This window comes from Leucoraja erinacea, chromosome 13 (assembly GCF_028641065.1).
Source record: "Leucoraja erinacea ecotype New England chromosome 13, Leri_hhj_1, whole genome shotgun sequence".
Classification (NCBI taxonomy): domain Eukaryota; kingdom Metazoa; phylum Chordata; class Chondrichthyes; order Rajiformes; family Rajidae; genus Leucoraja; species Leucoraja erinaceus.
This window is the reverse complement of record NC_073389.1, coordinates 1,301,244-1,324,484: the sequence shown is the minus strand read 5'-3', so window position 1 is coordinate 1,324,484 and position 23,241 is coordinate 1,301,244. Positions and strand designations below refer to the sequence as shown.

Here is a 23,241-nt window from a genome sequence, read left to right as displayed (position 1 = left end):
TTTTGTCCATCCCTTCCACAAATGATAGACACAAAATGCTGGAGTAACTCAGCGGGACAGGCAGCATCTCTGGCGAGAAGGAATGGGTGATGTTTCGGGTCGAGACCCTGCTTCAGACTTCCACAGATGCTGCCTGGCCCGCTGCGTTGCTCCAGTACTTTGTGTTTTGTGCAATAAACATTTGATAATCAGGCACGATGTGCCTTTAGATGAGCTAAAATAATTGTGCACCCTTTTCCACACACGCTACATTACTTGCAACATTGTGTGTTGTCATTACAGCTTTACACAACTATTGGAGACACAAGTAACTGCAGACACTGGAATCTTGAGGAAAAATCGCAAAGTGCTGGAGGGGTTCAGCAGGTCAGGCAACATCTGTAGAAGGGAAGATAGACACAACATGCTGGAGTTACTCAGCGGGACAGGCAGCATCTCTAGAGAGAAGGAATGGGTGACGTTTGGGGTCGAGACCCTTCTTCAGACTGTGGAAGGAATGGACAGGCGACGTTTTCGAGTAGGGTTCTGAGGCTGGGAAAGTCTGGCCCGCTGAGTTACTCCAACACTGTGTGCTTTATTCAAGAACCGAACACAATTCTATTTCTTCGCTTGTATAATCCAGCACCAGATTCTTCTGCCACTGCTCCTTGGAATAATGGTGTGGCATGATACATTCAAGTGGGGTCAAACTGATCAGATTGTGGCTTCAATCCGTGTTCCCACTAGTGGCAAGTAAAAACCACCAAGTCTCCGCCTCTGCTAGTTATGGGTCAGTGTTTCTCCGTGCACTAAAACAGATACCGTATCCAACCGGCCCACTGTTACTCGGGAAAGCCCGAAAGTAAGTTACTGGAGACATTTAAAAATCTGGAGATATCTCTCCCCCCCCCCCCCCCCCCCCAATAAAAATATCACGCCACATCAATACAGTGCAATTCTAGTCAGAAATGTTTTATTGTGTTAGGTACTGAAAAAGAACAACGGAACTATTCCTTGCAGCAGCACAACACGGTTGTAAACACAGTACCCAATGGATAATATAATATTCAAATCAAAAACATAGAGACGTTCAATTTAAAATAAAATGGAGCCTCATATAAAAGAACATGATACCATAAAGAACACCAAACTATATCGTATAACACCTTAAACGTGATAAAAGATTGCCTTTCCATCACGTGTACTGACCTCCTTACTTTTGAAGAGATAGGTGACCTGGGTGTACAGGGCTTTGGTGAGACCACCATCTGGAGTATTGCGTACAGTTTTGGTCTCCTGATTTGAGGAAGGACATCCTTGTGATTGAGGTATTGCAGCGTAGGTTCACGAAATTGATCCCTGGGATGGCGGGACTGTCAAATGAGGAAAGATTGAAAAGACTAGGCTTGTATTCACTGGATTTTAGGATGGAGGGGTTATCTTATAGAAAAATATAAAATTATACAAGGACTGGACAAGAGAGATGCAGGAAAAATGTTCCCAATGTTGGGTGAGTCCAGAACCAGGGGCCACACACAGTCTTAGAATAAATGGGAAGCCATATAAGACTGAGTTGAGAAAAAACCTTTTCACCCAGAGAGTTGTGAATTTGTGGAATTCCCTGCCACAGAGGGCAGTGGAGGCCAAATCACTGGATAGATTTAAGAGAAAGTTGGATGGGGCTTTGGGGCTAGTGGAATTAAGGGATATGGGGAGAAGGCAGGCACGGGTTATTGATAGGGGACGATCAGCCATGATCACAATGAATGGTGGTGCTGGCTCGATGGGCCGAATGGCCTCCTCATGTAGCTATTTTCTATGTTTCTATGTTTCTATGGATTTACAGCAGGCGCTGCCTAAAAATAGACCTTTCAAACCTTTTAATTACATGAGTTGGTTCTTTCTTGCAAATGGTATGTTAGCTTTCATTGCAAAAGGATTTGAGTATAGGAGCAGAGAGGTTCTACTGCAGTTGTACAGGGTCTTGGTGAGACCACACCTGGAATATTGCGTACAGTTTTGGTCTCCAAATCTGAGGAAGGACATTGTTGCCATAGAGGGAGTGCAGAGACGGTTCACCAGACTGATTCCTGGGATGTCAGGACTGTCTTATGAAGAAAGACTGGATAGACTTGGTTTATACTCTCTAGAATTTAGAAGATTGAGAGGGGATCTTATAGAAACTTACAAAATTCTTAAGGGGTTGGACAGGCTAGATGCAGGAAGATTGTTCCCGATGTTAGGGAAGTCCAGGACAAGGGGTCACAGCTTAAGGATAAAGGGGAAATCCTTTAAAACCGAGATGAGAAGAACTTTTTTCACACAGAGAGTGGTGAATCTCTGGAACTCTCTGCCACAGAGGGTAGTTGAGGCCAGTTCATTGGCTATATTTAAGAGGGAGTTAGATGTGGCCCTTGTGGCTAGGGGGATCAAGGGGTATGGGGAGAAGGCAGGTACGGGATACTGAGTTGGATGATCAGCCATGATCATATTGAATGGCGGTGCAGGCTCGAAGGGCCGAATGGCCTACTCCTGCACCTAATTTCTATGTTTCTATGTTTCTATGTTTATATTCCTCAAAGGCCCTACCTGATTTATTCTTTCCAACCCTCAAATATGCCTCCTTTTCTTTTTTGATCAAATTTAGACAGTCTCTAGTAATCCAAAGTATTAGTGTGTTCTTGTTGCCCCTTCTCCTTCTCCTTCCCATTGGAACATGCTGGTCCTCAACTCTGATCAGCTCGCTTCTAAACCACTCTCATGCCTGATGAGGATTTAACAGCTGTTCTCAATTTACTCTCCCTCGTTCCTCCCTAATAATGTTGTAATCTGCCTTACACCAAATTAGTTCTTCTCCAAAGCTCAAGACTTAACCTTACTCATAACTATCTTAAAACCTATGGAGTTGAGCTCAATGGTCTTAAAATATTCTTCCAGTGAAACACCAGTTACCAGGCTCATTTCCCAACACACGGTCCATTAAAGACCCTCGGACTATATTTGACCTGACTTTACTGGACTTTGTCTTGCACGTATATACCCATTATTCCCTTTATCATATATCTGTACAATGTAGATGGCTCGATTGTAATCACGTATAGCATTTCTGCTGACTAGTCAGCACGCAACAACCTATTTTCACTGGTACGTGATAATAAACTAATCTAAACTATTAAATTCTACCCTGTCTAAGCCTTATATCTATATATCTATATTACTAAAAGTCTGACCTTGACCGCTTTTGGCCCACTGTGGTGCGATATCCGAGAGAACGCCGCCACCTACGACCGTCATTTTTTGCCACCTCGCTCAGAGACCCCCTCTGCCTTCCTGGACCAGAGGATTTTTCCCATCGATGAAAAATCAGAGAGATATTAATGTTTTTTAAAAATTCCCCATTCTCTCTGCTGCCCCCGCTGGCGTCAGGGGGAGGGACTATAAAACCCGGAAGTGTAGTGCCTCACTCAGTCTCTGCCAGACCCAGGAAGCGAGAGGGTCACGGGTCTCTGAGCTGCGAATAACATAGAACGCACGTCTACTCCATGGTGAGTCCCCTCGATGCAGCTGTAAAGTGGATGCAGCCCAATTGTTTGCCTCGCCTTGGCTTTTAAAATCGTTGCAAAAGTTGGATGCCAGCCCAAGAATCCATTCGGCCCACAGTGTCTATACTAGCCTCTGGAAACCAGTACCTTTGGCCCGCAACACCCATACTAGTGCAACAGACAGCCCCCCACTGGCGAGCAATATTGGAATTGATGGAGAGGTGGAATATTGCGTTGGTGACCAGCCCTCCCGTGTGATGCTGGGACCCAATGGGTCCCACTTAGTCTAGTATATTACTAAAAATCTGATCTTCACCACTTTTGGCTCGCTGTGGTGTGATTTCTGAGAGAACGCCGCCACCTACGGCCGTCATTTTTGGCCACCTTGCTCAGAGCCCCCCTCCACCTTCCTGGACCAGAGGATTTTTCCCATCAATGAAAAATCAGAGAGATATTAATGTTTTTAAATAATTTGCCATTCTCTCTGCTGTCCCTGCTGGAGGGAGGGGGAGGGACTATAAAACGAGGAAGTGGTGTGCCTTACTCAGAAGCCAGAGGGGCATGTCTCTCTGAGCTCTGAATAACACTGAACACATGTCTACTCAACTGTGAGTGCCCTTAATGTGGTTTGAAAATGAAAATATAGTTGGTTTGAAGTAAAAAGGCACTGCCTGCAAATGGTTGTTTGGGGGCTTTGGGTTGTAGTGAAAAGGCACTGCATGCAAATGGTTGTTTGTGGGGATGGGGTTGAAGTGAAAAGGCACTGCCTGCAAATGGTAGTTTGGGGGGTTTGGGTTGAAGTGAAAAGGCACTGCCTGCAAATTGTTGTTTGGCTAAACTTGACAACTTCCTGTTTGCACTATATTGATTTTAGATAAAACGCTACCACTTATGGCTGTGATTTTTGGCCATCTTACTTAGTCCCCCTCCGTTCATCAGGTGCAGAGGATTCTTCCCATCAAAAGTGTTATTAGTGTTTAAAAAATGTTGAGAATCTCTCTTCTGTCAATCACGCCATGAAGGCCACACCTTTTCCGGTGGAAGGGGGAGGGATTACAAAACCCGGAAGTGTGGGTGTGGCTCAGTCTCTGTATGATGGGGGAGGGAGAGGTCACGACTCTGTCTGAGCTGTGAATCAACTGAGCACACTGAATGTCTACTGAACTGTGAGTGTGGTGTTTCGTGTGGTTTTATGATGGTTGTTATGGTGGTTTCACCCTGCTTGAAATAGTATGAAACTGCATTTGAATGTGGTGTCATTGCACCCTGCATGAAATGGTATGAAACTGCATTTGAATTTGGTGGCCATGCACCCTGCTTGAAGTGGTAGGAAACTGAACCTGAATATGGTGGCCTTGCACCCTGCATGAAATGGTATGAAACTGCATTTGAATTTGGTGGCCATGCACCCTGCTTGAAGTGGTAGGAAACTGAACCTGAATATGGTGGCCTTGCACCCTGCTTGAAGTGGTAGGAAACTGCATTTGAATTTGGTGGCCTTGCACACTACTTGAAATGGAATTTCAAGGAAAAGCCGTGAGTCAACTGCCAGCCCACCAGCCGTGAGTGAGCTGCCAGCACATCAGGCTTGAGGGACTGAGCTGCCACCCCAATAATCCATTTGGCCCACAATGTTCATACGAGTCCCTGCAGCCAACAACACCCATACTAGCGCTCCAGAATGCCCCCCCCCCTCCCCACTGGCCACCATTATTGGAATTGGTGGAGAGGTGGAATATTGCGTCGGGGGACCAGCCCTCCCGTGTGAACATGGGACCCAACGGGTCCCCCTTAGTCTAGTTTTATAATATAAATAGTAAACAATTGAGAACCAAGAACCAGCACCATGGCCTCACAGTGCCAGAGACCTTGGGTGTTGTCAATGTGGAGTTTGCATGTTCTCCCCCTGTGACTGCGTGGGTTTCGTCCGGGTGCTCCGGTTTCCTCCCACATCCCAAAGACGTGCGGGTTTGCAGGTTAATTGGCCTGTGTAAATTGCCCCCTAGTGGGTAGGGATGGATGTAAAAGTGTGGTGGTGGTGTTGTACATACTGTGACATGCTACTGAGAATGGTGCTTAGTCTTAAACTAAGTCCAAGTCCACGTTTTTTGTCTTTTGCACGTACAGTGAACAACCTTGCTTGCAGTACCATCACAGGCACACTGATTCAGACAACACACACAACAAATATATACAGAAATAAAACATTAATTGCACATAAAATTCAAAAAGACTGCAAAAAACAAGACAATACAATACAATATAATACGGTTTATTTGTCACATTGCACATAAGTGCAAGTGAAATGAATATGTCAGCAGCGGTACAATTATAAAGAACACACACAAAAACACAATAAAAATTTAACATAAACATCCACCACAGCATTCATCACTGTGGTGGAAGGCACACAATTTGGCCAGACATTAGATGCAGTCTCTTGCCCAGAGTAGGGGAATCTAAGACCAGAGGACATTGGTTCAAGGTGAAGGGGAAAAGATTTAATAGGAATCCGAGGGCTAACTCTTCACACAAAGGGTGGTGGGTGTATGGAATGAGCTGCCAGAGGAGGTAGTTGAGGCTGGGACTCTCCTATTATTTAAGAGCCAGTTAGACAGGTAAATGGATAGGATTTGGATTTGCCACTGCTACACGCGTGGGTTTAAACTAGATAGTGGGGGGAGGAGGCAAACTGGTGATATAAGGATGGAGTTAAAGGGAAAGAGAGTGTAAGAATAGTTAAGAAAGACACCAGAATTAACGGGGCAGAAAGCTCAGGAAGGGATAGGAGAGTATGGCCAAGTGAAATAGAAATCGATGTGAAAGGTGAGGGGAGTAATGGATTAAAGTATTATATATGAATGCACGAAGTATAAGAAATAAAGTGGATGAGGCTCAATTAGAAATTGGCAAGAATGATGTTGTGGGAATTACAGAGACATGGCTGCAAGAGGGCCAGGGCTGAGAACTGAATATTCAAGGGTATAGCTCCTATCAAAAAGACAAGCAGGTGGGCAGAGGGGGTGAGGTAGCTCTGTTGGTGAGGAATGAAATTCAGTCCCTTGCGAGGGGTGACATTGAAACAGGAGATGTGGAGTCAGTATGGATAGAACTGAGGAATTGTAAGGGTAAAAAGACCCCCAAACAGTAGCCTGGATTTAGAAAGCAAGTTGAATCAGGAGTTAAAATTGGCATGTCAAAAGGTAATGCTACAGTTGTAATGGGAGATTTCAACATGCAGGTAAACTGGGAAAATCAGGTTGGTACTGGACCCCAAGAAAGGGAGTTTGTGGAGTGTCTCCGAAGTGGATTCTTAGAGCAGCTTGTATTGGAGCCGACCAGGGAGAAGGTAATTCTGGATTTAGTGTTGTGTAATGTAATGAGCTGGATTTGATAAAGGGAACTCGAGGTAAAGGAGCCATTAAGAGGTAGTGACCATAATCTACCATTTGGGAGGGAGAAGGGAGAAGTGCCAGTATTCCAGTTGAACAAAGGGGACAACACAATACAATACAATAGAATACAATACAATACAATACCGTTTATTTGTCATTTGAACCTCACATGAAGTTCAAACAAAATTTGGTTTCTGCAGTCATACAAGAAAAGAACCAAGACACACACCAACACAATTCACACAAACATCCATCACAGTGAATCTCCTCCTCACTGTGATGGAAGGCAAAGTCTTCTCTCTCCCCTGCTCTCCATTCCTCTCCCGAAGTCAAAGTCAAAGCTCCCGGTGGGCTCTAGCAAGTCCCACAGTGACTTAAAGCGATGTAAGGCCCTGCTCCGGGTCTCGATGTTGGAGCCCCCGGCGGGCGCTAGCAAGTCTGCGGCCATTTAAAGCCGCGCGGGGCGATGTAAGGCCCCGCTCCAGGTCACTTTCAACCCCGCAATTCGAGCGGGAGAAGTCGCCGTTGCCGGTGCCCCATAAAGCGGTCTCCCACCGGGGACCCGCGAGCTCCCGGTATCACCATCCACCGGAGTCGGGTCGCAGCAGCGCGCCACCACAGCTCTCCACGCTCCGAAACCGGCCAGCTCTACGATGGTAGGTCCGCAGCCCCGCAGCCCCGCCGGCTCCGTGACTTGAGCTGTTGTTCCGGTTGGAGGCCGCTCCACGGTGATAGGCTCCAACGGCAACGGAGACCCGACAGGGAAAAGGTCGGGTGCCCGTACAGGGAAGAGATCTAAAAGTTTTGCCCACCCACCCCCCCGCCACCCCACACATACACAGTCAAATACCCACCACAAACTATACACTCAACAGGACAATAATAAAAAAGACAGACGGACTGGAGAGGTCACTGCGACGTCGGTCACGCCGCCAACCCATACTATGAAGCCTTGAGGGAGGAGCTGGCCAAAGTTGACTGGAAAGCAGAGATGACAGTGGAACAACAATGGCAGGTATTTCTGGCAATAATACAGAAGGTGCAGGATCAGTTCATTCCTAGGAGGAAGAAAGATTCCAACGGGAGTAAGGGGCGACTGTGGCTGACAAGTGACGTCAGGGACAGTATAAAAATAAAAGAGAAGTATATCTTAGCAAAGATGAACGGGAAGCAAGAGGATTGGGAACCTTTTAAAAGCAACAGAAGATAACTAAAAAGGCAATACGGGGAGAAAAGATGAGGTATGAAGGTAAGCAAGCCAAGAATATAAAGGAGGAGAGTAAAAGCTTCTTTAGGTATGTGAAGAGGAAAAAATTAGTTAAGATTAAAGTTGGACCCTTGAAGACCGAAACAGGTGAATTTATTATGGGGAACAAGGAAATGGCAGATGAGTTGAACAGGTACTTTGGATCCATCTTCACTAAGGAGGACACAAACAATCTTCCTGATATAGTAGTGGCCAGAGGATCTGGGGTGACGGAGGAACTGAAGGAAAGGCAGGAAATGGTGTTGGGTAAACTGATGGCACTGAAGGCTGATAAATCCCCAGGGCCTGGTGGTCTGCATCCCAGGGTACTTAAGGAAGTGGCTCTAGAAATTGTGAATGCATTGGTAATCATTTACCAATGTTCTATAGATTCGGGATCACTTCCTGTGGATTGGACAGTAGTTAATTTTATCCCACTTTTTAAGAAAGGCGAGAGAGAGAAAACAGGGAATTATAGACCAGTTAGCCTGACATCAGTGGTGGGGAAGATGCTGGAGTCAATTATCTTTATTACTAAAAGTCTGATCTTGAACACATTTGGTCCACTGTGCTGCGATTTCCGAGAGATGTCCGCCACCTACGGCCATAAAAATAAGGGACTATAAAACCAGGAAATGGTGTGCCTCACTCAGAGTCAACATGAAGGAGCCAAGAGGGTCACGTCTCTCTGAGCTCTGAATAACACTGAACACATGTCTACTCAACTGTGAGTGCCCTTAATGTGGTTTGAAAATGAAAATATGTTTGGTTTGAAGTAAAAATGCTCAGCTAATGAAGTAAAAATGCATTGCTAATGGTTGTTAGTGTTTAAAAAATGTTGAGAATCTCTCTCCTATCAATCACACCAAGAAGGCCACACCTTTTCCGGTGGAAGGGGAAGGGATTATAAAACCTGGAAGTGTGGATGTGGCTCAGTCTCTGTATGATGGGGGAGGGAGAGGTCACAACTCTGTCTGAGCTGTGAATCAACTGAACACACTGAATGTCTACTGAACTTTGTGTGGTGTTTTGTGTGGTTTTATGGTGGTTTCACACTGCATGAAATGGTATGAAACGGCATTTGAATGTGGTGTTGTGGCTCCCTGCATGATATGGTATGAAACTGCATTTGAATTTGGTGGCCCTGCACCCTCCTTGAATGGTATGAAACTGCATTTTAATTTGGTAGTCTTGCACCCTGCTTGAAGTGGTTGGAAACTGCATTTGAATTTGGTGGCCTTGCACCCTGTTTGAAGAAGTAGGGTGCAACACCCACACCAGCTCTCCAGAAAGCCCCCCCCCCCCCCCCCCCCACTGGTGGAGAAGTGGAATATTATGGAACGGGTCCCACTTAGTCTAGTAAAAGATGAAATAGCGGCACATTTGGATGGCAGTTACGGAATTGGTCCCAGTCAGCATGGATTTACGAAGGGGAAATCATGCTTGACTAATCTTCTGGAATTTTTTGAGGATGTAACTGGGAGAATGGACAAGGGTTAGCCAGTGGATGTAGTGGACCTGGACTTTCAGAAAGCATTTGATAAGCTCCCGCATAGGAGATTAGTGGGCAAAATTAGGGCACATGGTATTGGGGGTAGAGTGCTGACATGGATAGAAAATTAGTTGGCAGGCAGGAAACAAAGAGTAGGGATTAACGAGTCCCTTTCAGAATGGCAGGCAGTGACTAGTGGGGTACCGCAAGGCTCGGTGCTGGGACCGCAGCTATTTACACTATACATTAATGATTTAGATGAAGGGATTCAAAGTAACATTAGCAAATTTGCAGATGATACAAAGCTGGGTGGCAGTGTGAACTGTGAGGAGGATTCTATGAGGATGCAGGGTGCTTTGGACAGGTAGGGGGAGTGGGCAGGTGCATGGCAGATGAAGTTTAATGTGGATAAATGTGAGGTTATCCACTTTGGTGGCAAAAACAGGAAGGCAGATTATTATCTGACTGGTGTCAGGTTGGGAAAAGGGAAAGTACAACGAGATCTGGGGGTCCTTGTTCATCAGTCACTAAAAGTAAGCATGCAGGTAGAGCAGGCAGTGAAGAAAGCTAATGGCATGTTGGTCTACATAACAGGAGGAGTTGAGTATAGGAGCAAAGAGGTCCTTCTGCAGTTGTACAGAGCCCTAGTGAGACCACACCTGGAGTTTTGTGTGCAGTTTTGGTCTCCAAATTTGAGGAAGAACATTCTTGTTATTGAGGGAGTGCAGTGTAGGTTAATCGGGTTAATTCCCTGGATGGCGGGACTGTCATATGCTGAGAGAATGGAGTGCCTGGGCTTGTACACTCTGGAGTTTAAAAGGATGAGAGGAGAATTTATTGAAACATATAAGATTATTAAGGGATTGGACACGCTAGAGGCAGGAAACATGTTCCCGATGTTGGGGGAGTCCACAAACAGGGGCCACAGTTTAAGAATAAGGGGGTAGGCCATTTAGAATGGAGATGAGGAAAAACATTGTCACACAGAGAGTTGTGAATCTGGGGAATTCTCTGCCTGGTGGCGGACAATTCTCTGGATGCTTTCAAGAGTGAGCTTGATTTGAGCTCTAAAGATTGTGGAGTCAGGGGATATGGTAAGGAGGGAGGAACGGGGTACTGATTACAGTGAATGATCACAGTGAATGGTGGTGCTGACTCGAAGGGCTGAATGGCCTACTCTGGCACCTACTGTCTATTGACAGGTTTGTAGGGATATGGATCAAGCACAGGCAAAAATGGGACTAGTGCAGCTGGGACAATATTGGCTGGTGTGGGCAAGTCGGGCCGAAGGGCCTGTTTCTACAGTGTATCGCTCTATGAGTTAACAAACATAATTAGGGAAGAGAAAAGTAAACCCATGACAGTGGAAGAGGTGGAGCATAGTGACTTATTGCTGGGGTAGGGTTACGTTGCATACGTTGGTTCATGCTCATGATGGTTGTAGGAATGTAGCTGAACATGTTGGTGTGTGACTTCAGGCTTCTGTACCTCCTGCCCTACGGTAGCAGTGAGAAGAGGGCACGGCCCAGATGGGGGAGATCCTTGATGATAGATGCTGCCGCAGTGAGGTAGCATATCAAGAAGTGTTTGGAGATGGCAAACAATGCATGATTATTTGAACAGAGTGGTGTATTATTAGATAACGAGTAGTGTCTCTGGCCTGTCATCAGATAATACATAGGTATAAGCTCGATTTTCCTACAAAGAGAATTGTTAGAATATGGAATGTTGTACCATTAATAACCCTAGAGGCAGAGAGTATAACACAATTTACAAGGAAATTGGTTAAATACTTGTAGAGGAAAAATATGAAAGGATAGAGGAGGGAAATTGGATTAGACAGTTCCACAGGCATAGATCAGATCATGTTGTAAGCATTGGGTTGAATGTTTCCCCTGATGTGTTATACTTGGTGAAATATTATTTTCCCCATGTTCAAGATCATTTAAAGGATTCCAACCTGTTGGAATATAGGTTGTATATTCCATACAATCATATGTTGTTCTGAGGTTCGGGCAAGTGCTGCCTCGATATAACGAGGACAGCACAAGAACAGGCCACCTGGCCCACGACGTCCTTGCCAAACATGAAGCCATGTTCAACTAATCTCCTCTGCATATCCATGTGTCTATCTAAAATCCTCTTAAACGCCACTTTCCAATGAGTCTCCACCACACGTTTTACACTCACTGTGTAAAAAAGATGTACCGACACATCTCCTTTAAACTTTGCCATTCTCACCTTAAATCTAAGCCCGCCATTCTTTGACATTTCCATTCTGGGAAAGGGTTTGACTATCTACTCTGTCTATGTCATAGAGTCAATGAGATCCAAGATGGCACCCAACCCAGGTGAATCTACCCGAGGTGCCACAGAGAAGCCGAGGCCGGAGCCTCGCCGGTCATAGATGGGCAACTATTTGTCTACCTTGGGGATGCAAGCAGAGAATTTCACTGTGACTTGTCACATGTGACAATAAAGTATTAAATTAAATTCAATATCAATTCAATTCAACCTTTGAGTGCTAGTCTCAGAAGTGGCCAAAGGGCCTGTTTCCATGCTGTATCTCTAAACTAAACTAAACTAAGCTAAACTAATCAAGCATTACAATCACTCCACACTTATAAATCTCTACTCCGACAGAAGCATTTCTTACTTTATTCACGTTAGTCCCTTTCTCATGTATCTGTACACTGTGGATGGCTTCGATTGTAATTATGTATTGTGTTTCCGCAGACTGGTTAGCACACAAAAAGCTTTTCACTGTTCCTCGATACACGTGACAATAAACTAGTCAATAAACTCAACTCAATAAACTTGTTGGGTCTCACAGCATTGAAACGGGCCCTTCGGCCCAACTTGCCTCTGCTGACCAGGTTTCCCCATCTACACGTCCCACCTACCCACGTTTGGGCCATGCTCCTGAAAACCTTTCCTATCCATGTACCTGTCTAAGTGTCATTTAAATGCTGTTATAGTATCTGCCTCAATGATCTCACCTGGCAGCTCGTTCCATGTTTCTACCACCCATCGTCTCTCATCATTTTATATACTTCTATCCCGTCCCCCCTCTTCGATGCTCCTGAGAAAACGTTCCAGGTTTGTTGGAAAGCAGAACAATGCAATAATCTTATCAGGCAGGTACAATGTACAAACTAACTATACATAGGCATATGTTGGGATGTCCCAATATAAATGTAGGTGTGATTATTCTAGTAATGGAATTGAAAGGAAATTGAAGACACATTTTTAAAGTTTATATAGAGATGCATAAAATTATATATAGAGAAAAAATATATAGAGATGCATTAAAAATATATAGAGAGGAATAGATTGGGTGGAAGCACAGAGTCCCTTGCCCACAGTGGGGGAATCGAGGACCAGAGGACATAGCTTTATGGTGAGGCTGCAAAGATTTAATAGGAATCTGAGGAGTAACCTTTTCATGCAAAGGGTGGTGTGTGCATGGAACAAGCTGCCACAGAATGTAGTTGAGGGCAGGGACTAATGTTTAAGAAGCAATTAGACAGTTACATTGTAGGACAGGTTTAGAGGAATATATGAGCCAAACGTAGACTGATAAGTGGAGCTGTGACATGTTGGTCAGTATGGGCAAGTTAGGACGAAGGGGCCGTCTCCACACTGTATGCCTCTATGACTTAAAGTTTTGTGACTGAATTAGATTCTATGTCATAGATGGATTTTTTTTTATTTAATGCTCTGTTAATGCTAAACTCTATAACATTATATTTTGGGTTCAAAGGAAAATGTGCAATGTTGTTATGTGCCCACGTTAACACAACTTATTAAATCCCATTGCTTCTTGTTCAGCATAAGTTGTTGAAGAAATTTCAATGAGAAAGACAAGTTCTTTAAAAACCAACTCAATAGAACAACAAGCAGCTATTTGAAAATATTAGCCCGTTAAATATTTCTGTAAGAGTAATTCGGAATGTGTTTCGAATATTTTCTACTGTTGCTTAGCTTGGCCTGGATTTGCACATCTGGAATTTCTGCAGGGGGTTCCGTCAATTGTAGCAGAGGTTTGGAGACGCCAGAGAAATGGCAAATACATATTTTCCACATTGTTGGGTAGCTGCCATGATCATGGTTATATATTATGGAGAAACACGGCAAGGCAAGGTGGCCAGGTGTGCTGCACAGGTGTTTAGCCACAGCTGGATATTGCCAGGGGCTGGAGGCACACTGAACTGCAGACGCTGGTTTGCAAAAAAAGATACAAAGTGCTGGAGTAACACAGCAGGTCAGGCAACATCTGTAGGGAACATGAATAGATAACATTTCAGGTTGGGACCCTTCTTCAAAGAAACCTATCCACGTGCTCCAGACATGCTGCCTAACCCGCTGTGTCTTTTTTCTCTGAATGATAAACATGTTTAGTTTAGTTATGCAGCATGGAAACAGGCCCTTCGGCCCACCAAGTCCTCCCTGACACTTGATTATGCCACTGTCTCATCCACCCCCTGCACACTCAGGGCAATTTACAGAGGGCCGATTAACTTACAAGCCCACACGTCTCTGGGAAGTGGGAGGAAACCCATGGGAGAATGTGACAACTCCTCACAGACAGCACCTGAGGTCAGGGTCGGACCCGGGTCTGTGTCTTTGTGAGGCAGGGGCTGTACCTGCTGCACCGTCTTGTGATCGCTACTAACAACCACACATTGAATCAGTCCAAGTCAAATACACAAAATGCAATAGAAGTGTGCTCAGTGTGTCTCTGTCTCACTTTGCTTCTAGGTAACAGGTCCAGGGTTCATCAAGAGTCAAGTGTTTTATTGTCATATGTCCTGGGTGGGACAATGAAATTCTTACTTGCTGCAGCACAGCAGAATATGTGAATATGTAAACTTAGTACATAACGGGGAAGAGAAAAAAAGAAAAAGTTCAATAAATAACAAATATAGTGCAATAATAAGTCTTTTGCAGTAGTTCGGAGCTTATTTGTTATTGTGTTAACATGTTGTGTTAACATGTTAACACAATTAGTAACGTAATTTAGGCTTGAAATGCTTTAAAATGTGAATGATTATAAAAGGAAGCATTTGAATGAAATTAGGTTCAAGGGGCAAGCAGCATATTTCAACTGCTTGTTGTACGTAACATTTTCACAGATGGGCCCCAGCCCCCATACGAAAGAGATGATTCATGGGAAACATATCACAGCTTACAAGCTGTCCATATGGACACTCAAGATGTGGCTGCCTTTGCACTTACTTTTAAGTGGGAAGTGATTTTTAACCACAGCAATTTAACAGATCATTTTAAGCGATGTGTACATATATTTCGAACAGATTTTTGAGTTCCGTTTCTTTGTCACTTGTACCGAGGTACAGCGAAAAGCTTTTGTTGTGTGCTTACCAGTCAGCGGTAAGACACTACATGATTACAATCGAGCTGTCCACAGATACATGATACAATAATGTGAATAACATTTAGTGCAATATAAAGTCCGGTAAAGTCCAATCGAAGATAGTCCAAGGGTCTCCAATGAGGTAGACAGTAGGTCAGGACTGCTCTCTAGTTGATGATAGCATGGTTCCGTTGCTTGATAATAGCTGGGAGGAAACTGTCCTTGAATCTGGAGGTGTGCGTTTTCACACCTGTACTTTTTGTCCGATGGGAGAGGGGAGGAGGGGCCAGTCAGAAGAAGGGTCTCGACCCGAAACATCACCCATTCCTTCTCTCCAAAGATGCTGCCTGTCCTGCTGAGTAACTCCAGCTTTTTGTGTCTATCATCTGGCCAGGGTGAGAATGGTCCTTAATTGTGCTGGCACCCTGCCTTCTCTTAAGTATGAAAACCAACCAAATGATGTTTGATTAAAAAAAAGACATAACGTGCCGAAGTAAGTCAGCGAGTCAGGCAGTATCTTTGGAGAACATGGATAGTTGATAGAGTTATAGAGTGCCACAGTGTCGAAACAAGCCTATCGGCCCAACATGCCCCTACTGGCCAACATGTCCCAGCTACACTACTCCCACCTGCCAGCATTTGGTCCATATCTCTCCAAACCTGTCCTATCGATGTACCTGTCTAACTGTTTCTTAAATGTTGGGATAGTCCCAGCCTCAACTACTTCCTCTGGCAGCTTGTTCCATACACCCACCACCCTTTGTGTGAAATAGTTGCCCCTCAGATTCCTATTAAATCTTTTCCCTTCACCTTTAAACTATGTCCTCAATTCACCTACTCAGGGCAAGAGACTCTGTACATCTACCCGATCTATTCCTCTCATGATCTCATACACCTCTATAAGATCATCCCTCTTCCTCCTGTGCTCCAAGGAGTAGAGTCCCAGCCTATGCAATCTCTCCCTATAGCTCAGACCCTCAAGTCCTGGCAACATCCTCGTAAATCTTCTCTGTATCCTTTCCAGCTTGACAATATCATTCCTATAACTTGATGCCCAGAACTGAACACAATATTCTAAATGCGGTCTCACCAACGTCTTATACAACTGCAACATGATCTCCCAACTTCGATACTCAATACTCTGGGTCATGAAGACTAATGCCAGATTTGGACAGATATTAATGATCTGGATGAGGGAATTGAAGGCAATATCTCAAAGTTTGCGGATGACACTAAGCTGGGGGGCAGTGTTAGGTGTGAGGAGGATGCTAGGAGACTGCAAGGTGACTTGGATAGGCTGGGTGAGTGGGCAAATGTTTGGCAGATGCAGTTTAATGTGGATAAATGTGAGGTTATCCATTTTGGTGGCAAAAACGGGAAGGCAGATTATTATCTAAACGGTGGCCGATTGGGAAAGGGGGAGATGCAGCGAGACCTGGGTGTCATGGTACACCAGTCATTGAAGGTAGGCATGCAGGTGCAGCAGGCAGTAAAGAAAGCGAATGGTATGTTGGCTTTCATAGCAAGAGGATTTGAGCAGGGAGGTTCTACTGCAGTTGTACAGGGTCTTGGTGAGACCACACCTGGAGTATTGCGTGCAGTTTTGGTCTCCAAATCTGAGGAAGGACATTATTGCCATAGAGGGAGTGCAGAGTGCAGAGAAGGTTCACCAGACTGATTCCTGGGATGTCAGGACTGTCTTATGAAGAAAGACTGGATAGACTTGGTTTATACTCTCTAGAATTTAGGAGGTTGAGAGGGGATCTTATAGAAACTTACAAAATTCTTAAGGGGTTGGACAGGCTAGATGCAGGAAGACTGTTCCCGATGTTGGGGAAGTCCAGGACAAGGGGTCACAGCTTAAGGATAAGGGGGAAATCCTTTAAAACCGAGATGAGGAGAACTTTTTTCACACAGAGAGTGGTGAATCTCTGGAACTCTCTGCCACAGAGGGTAGTTGAGGCCGGTTCATTGGCTATATTTAAGAGGGAGTTAGATGTGGCCCTTGTGGCCAAGGGGATCAGAGGGTATGGAGAGAAGGCAGGTACGGGATACTGAGCACTCCTAGATCCCTCTGCTCTACAACACTCCCCAGAGCCCTACCATTCAGTGTGTGATGTTTTGCGTTAGGACCCTTCTTCAGACTGATTGTAGTGGGATGGGGGGGGGGGGGGGGGGGGGGGGGGGGAGAAGAGAGGTTGGGGCAGGACAAGTGATAGGTGGATACAGGTGATGGAGATTGACTTGACTCCACCAGTCTGCTTGGTTGAAGTTAAGGCAGAGAATTTTGCAGGAATAGGCAATATTGGTAGCGATTCACTGTTCCAAGGCAACAAAATAAATCCCCACCTTTCTCATTAACAGCACGAGAAAGTGATTGCGAGAAACATCATTTAATACTACATGAGAAAATATAACAACTGCCCCTTCCGTTGAATCTTTCAACAGTTAAAATATATCAGGTCACAATTGTAACTTAGTTCCTATCATATAACCATATAATAACCATATAACAATTACAGCATGGAAACATGCCATCTCGACCCTTCTAGTCCGTGCCGAACACGTATTCTCCCCTAGTCCCATACACCTGCGTTCAGACCATGAAATCAAGGACATCAAGGAATATATTGGGACAAATAAATACATCATTGAAATATCCCCATTACTACAGGCACTTGATATTTATTCTTATTGGGAACGCCGACTGCAACATCGCTGAGCTGCGACTGCAGAGCGTCCAGCCGCGGGCGGGTGGCCCAGGATTTCAACACCGCGGGGCCTGGTGTCCGAGTTCGCCAGTGTCAGAGGTCCGACCAGCGCGGCCTGAGAACTTTGGACATATAACAATCTTCAGGGAGGAAACAGGCCCGCTCGGCCCTACAAGTCCGTGAATGAGCAAATTATTCTTCCCCCTTAGATCCACCTGCGCGCACTCATACCTGAAACCTCCAGTTCCCTTCTCATCCATATGCCTATCCAATTTATTTTTAAATGATACCAATGAACCTGCCGACACCACTTCCACTGGAAGCTCATTCCACACCGCTACCACTATCCGAGTAAAGAAGTTCCCCCTCATGTTACCCCTAAACTTCTGTCCCTTTTTTTTTTTTGTCCTCTTGTTTTTTTTTTTTTTTTTTTTTTTTCTCCCTATTCTCAAAGGTATGGATATGTCCACATCAACTCTGTTCTATCCCTTTCATCAAAACTTTAAAGCACTCTATCAAGTCCCCCCTCAACCTTCTGCGCTCCAGAGAATAAAGACCTAACTTATTCAACCTATCTCTGTAACTTAGTTGTTAAAACCCAGTTGCGCTTCAGTAAATCTCCTCTGTACTCTCTCTATTTTGTTGAGACCTTCAGACTATGGGGCGCCAAAATGTGTACACCATACTCCAGAATTGGCTGTAACCAATGCCTTTACAATTTTAAACATATAACATCCCAGCTTCTATACTCAATCTCGGATTTATAAAGTCCGTGCCGATCAAAAGCTTTCTTTACCCCCCTTAGTCCCACCTGCCTGCACTCATACCAGAACCCTCCATTCCCTTCTCATCCATATGCCTATCCAATTTATTTTTCAATGATACCATTTAACATGTACCACCACTTTGATTGGAAGCTCATTGTACACCGCACCACTCTCTTTGTAGTGTTTCCTCTCACCTCCAATTACCCCTAAACTTTGCAGGTTAATTGGCTTAATTTGAAGTCATGTCCTCTTGTTTGAATCCTTTTTATAATCAAAGGGATGAGAAAGTTGTACACATCAAATGATTTGGTGAAGTTTTGTAACTTGGTCGGTTTAAAGACCTCTATCAAGTCCCCCCCTCACCGGGGGTGCGTGCTGCAGCAATAAAGACCTAACTTATTCAATGCTATCTCTGCAACTTAGTTGTTAAAACCCATGGCAACAATAAAGTAGTAAATCTCCTCTGTACTCTCTCTATTTTGTTGACATCCTTCCTATAATTGGGCGACCAAAATTGTACAGCATACTCCAGGTTTGGTCTCACCAATGCCTTGTACAATTTTAACATTACATCCCAGCTTCTATACTCAATGCTCTGATTTATAAAGGCTAGCATATCAAAAGCTTTCTTTACCACCCTATCTATATGAGATTCCACCTTCAAGGAACTATGCACGGTTATACCCAGATCCCTCTGTTCAACTGTATTCTTCAATTCCCTACCATTTACCATGTACGTCCTATTTTGATTTGTCCTGCCAAGGTGTAGCACCTCACATTTATCTTTGGAGTGTTTCCTCTCACACTCCAAAGACGTGCAGATTTGCAGGTTAAACCCATCGCTTTGCAGCATAAAATAAGACCTTGAGTGTTTTTTAATCAAAATGAGTGACAGAGGATACTGAAGTGGTGCAGCGGTGAAGTTTTGTTCCTTACTTGCCAGAGGCAGAAATCATGACAACAGGTGCTGCCTGTACGGAGTTTGTACGTTCTCCCATGTGACCGCGTGGGTTTTCTGCGACACAAAGCATTTTCACTGTACCTACAAAGACGTGCAGACAATAAGGTAATTGGCTGCGATCAAATTTATTCCAAGGCCTCAGTGTAGGCACAGTGGGAGTGATAGTGTACGGGGTGAACGCTGGTCAGCACAACACATCAGGATAAAAATCAGCTTCAAGGCCAGTTTTCACCAACACTGTGATTTGCTACACAGATTATTCCACGCTGCAGTTTCCACACTGCATTATTGCCATAGAGGGAGTGCAGAGAAGGTTCACCAGACTGATTCCTGGGATGTCAGGACTGTCTTATGAAGAAAGACTGGAGAGACCTGGTTTATACTCTCTAGAATTTAGCAGATTGAGAGTGGATCTTATAGAAACTTACAAAATTCTTAAGGGGTGGGACAGGCTAGATGCACTGAAGATTGTTCCCGACAGTTGGGGAAGTCCAGGACAAGGGGTCACAGCTTAAGGATAAGGGGGAAACGCTTTTAAAACCCGAGATGAGAAAAACAGATTTGCCTGTAGAGAGTGGTGACGTCTCTGGAACTCTCTGCCACAGAGGGTAGTTGAGGCCAGGTGCTCCGGCTATATTTAAGAGGGAGTTAGACGTGCCCCTTGTGGCTAAGGGGGATCAGGGGGTATGAAGAGAAGGCAGGTACGGGATACTGAGTTGGATGATCAGCCATGATCATATTGAATGGCGGTGCAGGCTCGAAGGGCCGAATGGCCTACTCCTGCACCTAATTTCTATGTTTCTATGTTTCTAAAGTCTAAAGGAGCAATGGTTACTGCCATAAAGCGTGGAGATGGCGAAAAATAAAATATATTTTATATCCATCATCAGATTTATTTGCTTCACACCAAGCTGGATAATTCACATTCAATCCACCATTCTTCTATTTACTTTTGCCTGCTTCAGACTTTGAAATGAAGAGTTCAGTATTGCTTGTGATAACATTCACTTAAATATTTCAATCAGCAAGAAATAATTCCTGTATTGAGATGAAAAGATAATTTCTCAGCTACAGTGATGTTCATGTAAGTATTGTGATTTCACCTCAGACACTGATTCTACATTGCAATATTCAGTTATCACCAACATTTTCCTATTTCATTGAAGCAGCTCAATTATGCAGCAGAGAAGGTTCAGATTTCAATCAGGTTTTCTTCCTGTATTCCCATTAGGTTCAACTCCTTTTCTAACTGAGGGCAGACAACCTAGACTAGGATCTTAGCTCAACCTGAGCAGGCTAGGACTATTCCTTGGAGCGCAGGAGGATGAGGGGGATCTTACAGAGGTGTACAAATTCATGAGAGGAATAGATCGGGTAGATGCACAGAGTCTCTTGCCCAGAGTAGTGGAATCGAGAACCAGAGGACATAGGTTTAAGGTGAGGGGGTTAAGATTTAACAGGAACATGAGGGGTAACGTTTCTACACAAAGGATGGTGGGTGTATGGAACGAGCTGCTGGAGGGGGTAGTTGAGGACAGATTTAGAGGGATAAGGGCCAAATGCAGGAAGGTGGTACTTGTTTAGATGGTCGGCATGGGCAAGTTGGGCTGAAGGACCTGTTTCCACACTGTATGACTCTAACTTGCTACTTGGTCATGTTAGCTGGGATGCTGCATGCTCACATGGCTCCCTCAAAGTGACCTTCTTCTGCACTAAGTACCACTCCGCATTGTCTCACAAAGTCATGGCAAAATCATGAGAACATTTAAGTTGCTGTACTTTAACACTCAGGCACAAGGAACTGCAGATGCTGGAATCTTCGGTAAAATGTAAGGTGCTGGAGCACCTCAGTGGGTCAGGTAGCATCTGTGGAGAAAGCGAATAGGTGACGTTTCGGGTCTGGACTCTTCTTCAGTCTGAAGAAATGTCGCCTATCCACGTTCTGCAGACATGTTGCCAGACCTGCTCAGTTACTCCAGCACTTTGTGTCCTTTCAGGTTGATGGCCTCATCAGTAATAGGAAGGGTGAGAAATCAGAAGCTGTTTTAAGTTGCAGAGAGCAGGGTGGGGTGAAGAGAACATGAATAATCATGTACGTTACATGATTGCTGAGCACCCATTCTGAACAACTTGATTACATCTACCACCAGGCACCCAGTGCAAACAGTATTGGCCATAATGCTGGATTAGTCACAGAGTGGATTAGCTGAAGCCGACCAGCTTTTGGATCTCATGGTAAAATGGGCGAGCGAGCTCTTTTGCCTTTTGAGCTCCACGATGCAGAACCTGTTCGAGGAAACCTCGGTCTGCTCTCAGTCTCTCAATTTTGTTCTTAATTGGAGCAAACTTCTCAATGACTGCCTCAGCCACCACACACTTGTAGCGTGCAGTGTCCAGCCCTTTGCTTTGTTGTACAACCTCCTGGATGGTCTTTCCGGTCACTGCCGTGTGCACCGCTACCAGGTTCGACACTCCCGGGCGTGTGTCCGGGTCATACGTCACTTCAGACGTGAAGTCTGTCACTGCTTTGCGAAACTTCAATAATATCTCCTCTGCTGAATCAGTGACGTACACCGTCGCTAACCTTTGAGGATCTGACTTTGACATCTTTGTGGCAGGGTTTCTCAGCGATTTAATTTTCTTAGTGTCACCTGCAGTGAGGGGAAGCAACAAAAAGAAAATAACTATTTGGAAAGTTAAACTGAAACGTTGAACTAATAGTCGGCAGTGAAATCGATAGTTTGTGCAACAGAGGCGAGGCGTGAAGTCGCATCATCTTCACTCTAGACTGACCAGGTAGAATCAATAGGGTGAGAGGGGCAAAGTTTAAAGGGGATGTGCGGGCATGTTTTTTTTACAGAAGGCGGGGGGTGCCTGAAACGCGCTGCCAGGGGTGGTGGTGGTTGATACAATGGTGTTTAAGAGCCTTTTAGATAGGCACAGGGTGGCACAGTGACGCAGAGGTAGAGTTGTTGCCTGACAGCACCAGAGACCTTGGTTCAATCCTGACTGTGGGTACTGCCAGCACGAAGTTTGTACGCTCTCCCTGTGACCGCGTGGGTTTTCTCCGGGTGCTCCAGTTTCCTTCCACATTCCAAAGACGTGTAGGTTTGTAGGTTAATTGGCTTCTGTAAATTGTCCCTGGTGTGTAGGAAAGTGCTAGTATCACAGGGTGATCGCTGGTCAGTGGAGACTTGATGGGCTGAAGGGCCTGTTTCCACGCTGTATCTCTAAAGTCTAAAGTCACATGTATTTGCATGGAATGGAGGGATATGGATCACGTGCAGGCAGAGATTAGTCTAACTTGGCTTCATGTTAGGCACGGACATGGTGGATCAAAGGGCCTGTTTCTGCGCTGTGCTGTTTCTATATTTGTTCTATAATCCCTCTACTCACTTAGAATAGCTTTTGGTACAGGGAAGGAGCCTCCATATTGGTTATTGAAGATCCGGGCTATATCTTGTGCCAATTCCAGATGCTGTATCTGATCCTCGCCAACAGGTACGTGGGTTGCTCTTATAGGAAGTAAGAAAAATAATAATCACTGCTGAGAAAAAAACTCGACCGAGAAAAAAATCTCTGAAGAAAGGTCCCGAACCAAAACATCGCCTGTCCATTCTCTCCACGGATGCTGCCTGACCCGCTGAATTCCTCCAGCGCTTTGTGTTTTGCTCAGGATTCCAGCATCTGCAGTTCCTTGTGCCTCCAAAGGTAAAAGAACGGTTAAATAGGGAACTGGAACAACATGGCACTGTATCTGTTACACCGCTCTCT

The 23,241-nt window shown here is 44.9% G+C and overlaps 1 protein-coding gene across 1 annotated transcript in view; it reads right to left on the bottom strand.

Annotated features, from left to right (window-relative positions):
- Positions 1-20,157: 20,157 nt before the first annotated feature.
- Positions 20,158-23,241, bottom strand: part of wars2 (tryptophanyl tRNA synthetase 2, mitochondrial) — a 57,431-nt gene continuing 54,347 nt past the window's right edge. The window contains exons 5-6 of the mRNA XM_055644259.1: positions 22,864-22,982; positions 20,158-22,118 (exon numbers count right to left, since the gene is read on the bottom strand). Coding sequence (XP_055500234.1) covers positions 21,670-22,118; positions 22,864-22,982 — 568 coding nt within the window. The 3' untranslated portion in view covers positions 20,158-21,669. The remainder of the gene's footprint in view (positions 22,119-22,863; positions 22,983-23,241) is intronic.